Source organism: Solanum verrucosum, unplaced genomic scaffold (assembly GCF_900185275.1).
Source record: "Solanum verrucosum unplaced genomic scaffold, falcon-dt-bn FXZP01000934.1, whole genome shotgun sequence".
Taxonomy (NCBI): Eukaryota; Viridiplantae; Streptophyta; class Magnoliopsida; order Solanales; family Solanaceae; genus Solanum; species Solanum verrucosum.
Window position 1 is genome coordinate 7,401 of NW_026020665.1, and position 3,778 is coordinate 11,178.

The following is a 3,778-nucleotide window of genomic DNA, read 5'->3' on the forward strand; positions in this document are numbered from 1 at the left end:
ACCACGGTGGAATCTTATCCGAGATATTTGTCCCTACTTATGTTGGAAACTGTGTGTCTGCACTCAGGTATATTATTAAGGACCACTTTTCCATTTTGGAACTACTGTATTATACTAAAGAATTAGGGTATGAAACTGTTGGAGGCTTTTATGTGAAGGATTTATTGAATAAAAAATGGGTCCTAATTACAACTGACCAACATCTCCTACACCTAATTAAAGACTTAAAACATGAGGACACTTTTGAAGTATTTGTCTGTCATGTATTAGATGAACCCTTACTTGACACTGAGGGACCTAGAGGCTATCTAACTAATGTTGGTGGTGAAGGTGTTGATGTTGACCTTGGTGAAGAGGGTGAGGCTGTTAACTTAGGTGGAGAAGGTGAGGTTGTTGACCTAAGTGGAGAAGGTGAGGCTGTTAACCTTGGTGGTGAGGGTGTTGATGTTAACATTGGTGAAGAAGGTGTGGATGATAACCTAGGTAGAGATGGTGTGGATGATAACCTAGGTGGAGAAGGTGAATCTGATTTCTTGAGTAGTGATTCAGATCTAGATATACTTTCAGAAGATGGTTCAGATATTGATGAGGAGTTGAGAGCTTTTAGACAAGAAAGAAGAAACAAAAAACAGAGAAAAAAGGCTACTGAATTTGAAGAAATACCAGTTGGAGAGGCTGGTGGTATAGATAGAGGCTTTGAGGATATTGGAAAAAATAAAACTGACAAATATGCAGGAAAATTAGGTGGAGATGAGGATTATATTGATAGCTCAGACTGTTGGAGTGATGATAGTGATGAACAACTAGATGTGGATGCTGTTAGGGGAGTAGATATACCTACTAGAAGGAGAAGCAAAAAAGTTAGGTATGATGAAGATTGTGAAGTTTCAATTTTTGAGCTTGGAATGGTCTTTGAGGGTGCAAATCAGTTCAGGAAAGCAGTGGCAGATTATGCTGTAGAGTACAGGAGGCAGATAAAGTTAAGACCTAATGAAAAACATAGAGTGAGGGTGAAGTGCAAAAATGCTAACTGTAAGTGGTTGTTATATGCTTCCATTCACAGGGACTCAGGTGATTTCATTGTGAAGAGCTATCATCCTGTTCACAAGTGTATTCCATTAAACAGGAACAAGTTATGTAATTCAAAGTTAATTGCTAGAAAGTTTAAGGATAGAATTGTATCTCAACCATACATAAGGATTTGGGAAATTCAAGATTTGGTTAGAAAGACATTGGGTCTTTATGTTGGTAAGACTCTTTGTTACAGGGCTAAACAGAGGATTATGAAGGAAAACATGGGTGATTGGAAAGTCGAATTTGCCAGATTGTGTGACTATGCAGATATGATCAAACAAACCAATCTTGGAAGCTCTTGTTGGGTAAAAATTGATAAGGAAACTGAACCAGGAAAGAACCTTTTTGTGTATTTTTATGTGTGCTTTCATGCATTTAAGCAAGGATGGTTGGAGGGGTGTAGGAATATAATTGGATTTGATGGTTGTTTTCTTAAGGGAGCTTGTAAAGGTGAGCTATTAGTTGCTGTTGGAAAGAATGGGAACAATCAAATGTATCCCATTGCCTGGGCAGTTGTGGATACAGAAACAAAACATAGTTGGAGCTGGTTCATAAGGTATTTAATTGCTGATCTAAACATGGGAACTGGTGAAGGTTTGACTGTAATGTCAGCTATGCAAAAGGTATTGATTATACAATTTTTTATATTTTAGTTTTAATTTGATCTTTACTTCTTCAATTACTTATTTTGTACATATTTTTTGTTAGGGACTTATTCCTGTCTTGTCAGAGTTGTTACCAAATGCTGAGAAAAGGATGTGTGCTAGACATATATGGAGTAACTGGCATGTGAACTGGAAATGAGAAGAAAGAAGGAAACAGTTTTGGAGATGCTCAAAGGCCTCCTTTGAAGTCAAGTTTGGAGGAGAAGTTCATGCAATGTCCAAGCTAGGTAAGAAGGAAATAACAGAGGACTTGCTACATTATGATCCCAGAAATTGGTCTAGGGCCTTTTTCCAAACTCACTCCAAGTGTGATGTTGTAGAAAATAACATGTGTGAGACTTTCAATTCTTGGATCTTAGCTGCTAGACATAAATCAATTATTACCATGTTAGAGGATATTAGGCATAAAATGATGAACAGACATATAGACATGATCAAATTTGCTGAAACATGGATATCAGACATTGCACCTATGGCAAGGGCAATACTAGAAAGAAACAAGGAGTATTCAAATAATTGTAATGTTCAATGGAATGGGTTGAATGGTTTTGAGATTAGTGAGGGGGAATATTCATTTGTTATTGACTTGGAGAAGAAACATTGTGACTGTAGGTTGTGGATGTTGAGAGGTATTCCTTGCCCTCATGCTATTTGTGCTTATTATTACTTGAATCAAGATCCTGATCAACATGTAGAGCACTGGTATAAGAAGGAAACATTTCTCAAGGCTTACATCCATTTTATCCAACCTATTCCCAATATGAGGATGTGGCCTAAAACTACAAATCCATCAATAGAGCCTCCAAAACCAAGAAAAATGCCAGGCAGACGTGGCAAGAAGAGAAGAAAGAGTAAGGATGAGCCAAAAAAATGGAGGAAACTTTCAAGAAAAGGAGTAAAGATGACATGTACCATATGCAAGAAAACTGGTCATAACAAAGCTGTGTGTGCAAGAGTAAGTAATACTTCATATTCACATTTGTAAATTGCTTAAAAGTTTATATATATTATAATCATATATTTTATTTTGTGGTGACATAGTATACGAGGGGGAGCACTTCTCAACCTACAAGTCAAGGAAATTCATGCCAACAAAATTATTCTCAAACAGGAGTAAGATTTGATTTACATATTCATTTGCGTTAATTTTCATTGTATAAGTTATTCATATCTCCTTATTTTTGTTCAATAGGTTAGAACACAATCAAGTCAACAAAGTTCTGTTTGTGCTGATACCACTGTTGTGCCAAGAACTACTCAAACAACAGTAAGATTAGATTTAATAATTCATTTACATTTTCTGATTGATCTACAAGTTATTCATATATCCTTATTTATGCTATATAGTCTACAATGGGAGGTCCATCGCATTCTACTTTCAGAACCACATATGCAACTACACAATCAAGTCAACTAAGTTCTATTTGTGCTGACACAGAATCTGTGCCAAGACGTCCTCAAAATAGGGTTCAAGTTGGGACTGGAAGAGGATTGGGAAGAAAAAAAGCTAATGTAAGAGGGACCCCAATTGTTACTGAAAGTGATAGTTCTTCTAGTCAACTGCCACCTTTATCAGGTCACAAAAGACCGTACAATTCTGCCTCATTTGCTGCTGCTACTGGAGGTAACAGAAGGCCTGCAACTGGTTTTGGTGTTTACTCTAATCCTACAACTGGAGCCCAAGTATTTAATGTATGTTTACTCTGTTTTGGTGTATATTCTGATAGCTATATTATGATCTTACCTTATCTTACACTTTCTTTCTTATATTACAGCCTGGTACATCAAGTGAGAAGATTCTACATGGGCCAACAAAATTGAAGAGTGCTTCACCAACCAATATAGACATTGGCTTTAAACCTCGTGGCCTAAAATGGAAGGGAAAAGATGCAGTCAGCACCTCACAGTTGCAACAAATGAAAGCAAACAGTAAAAACTAAAAGTAGTTCATTTAGAAAGTTGTTATGATTTTGGCCCATGTTAAAAGGGTCTTCAACAAGCTACTCTTTAGTTTATTTTGAACACTCGTGTGATGTATT

General features: G+C 36.7%; 1 protein-coding gene across 1 annotated transcript; it reads left to right on the plus strand.

Annotated features, from left to right (window-relative positions):
* Positions 1-1,953: 1,953 nt before the first annotated feature.
* Positions 1,954-3,255, plus strand: LOC125812139 (uncharacterized). Its single transcript, XM_049491624.1, has 3 exons — positions 1,954-2,694; positions 2,932-3,006; positions 3,178-3,255. The coding sequence occupies exons 1-3, from the start codon at positions 1,954-1,956 to the stop codon at positions 3,253-3,255; spliced, it is 894 nt and encodes a 297-aa protein (XP_049347581.1).
* The last annotated feature ends 523 nt before the right edge of the window (positions 3,256-3,778 follow it).

What these genes read in the sequence shown, in the direction of transcription:
- LOC125812139 (XM_049491624.1), top strand. Translation starts at nt 1,954, where the DNA reads ATGTCCAAGCTAGGTAAGAAGGAAATAACAGAGGACTTGCTACATTAT. An exon ending in ACAAAGCTGTGTGTGCAAGA is followed by an intron (nt 2,695 to 2,931) that starts GTAAGTAATACT and finishes TTTGTTCAATAG; the next exon opens with GTTAGAACACAATCAAGTCA. An exon ending in CAAGAACTACTCAAACAACA is followed by an intron (nt 3,007 to 3,177) that starts GTAAGATTAGAT and finishes GTGCTGACACAG; the next exon opens with AATCTGTGCCAAGACGTCCT.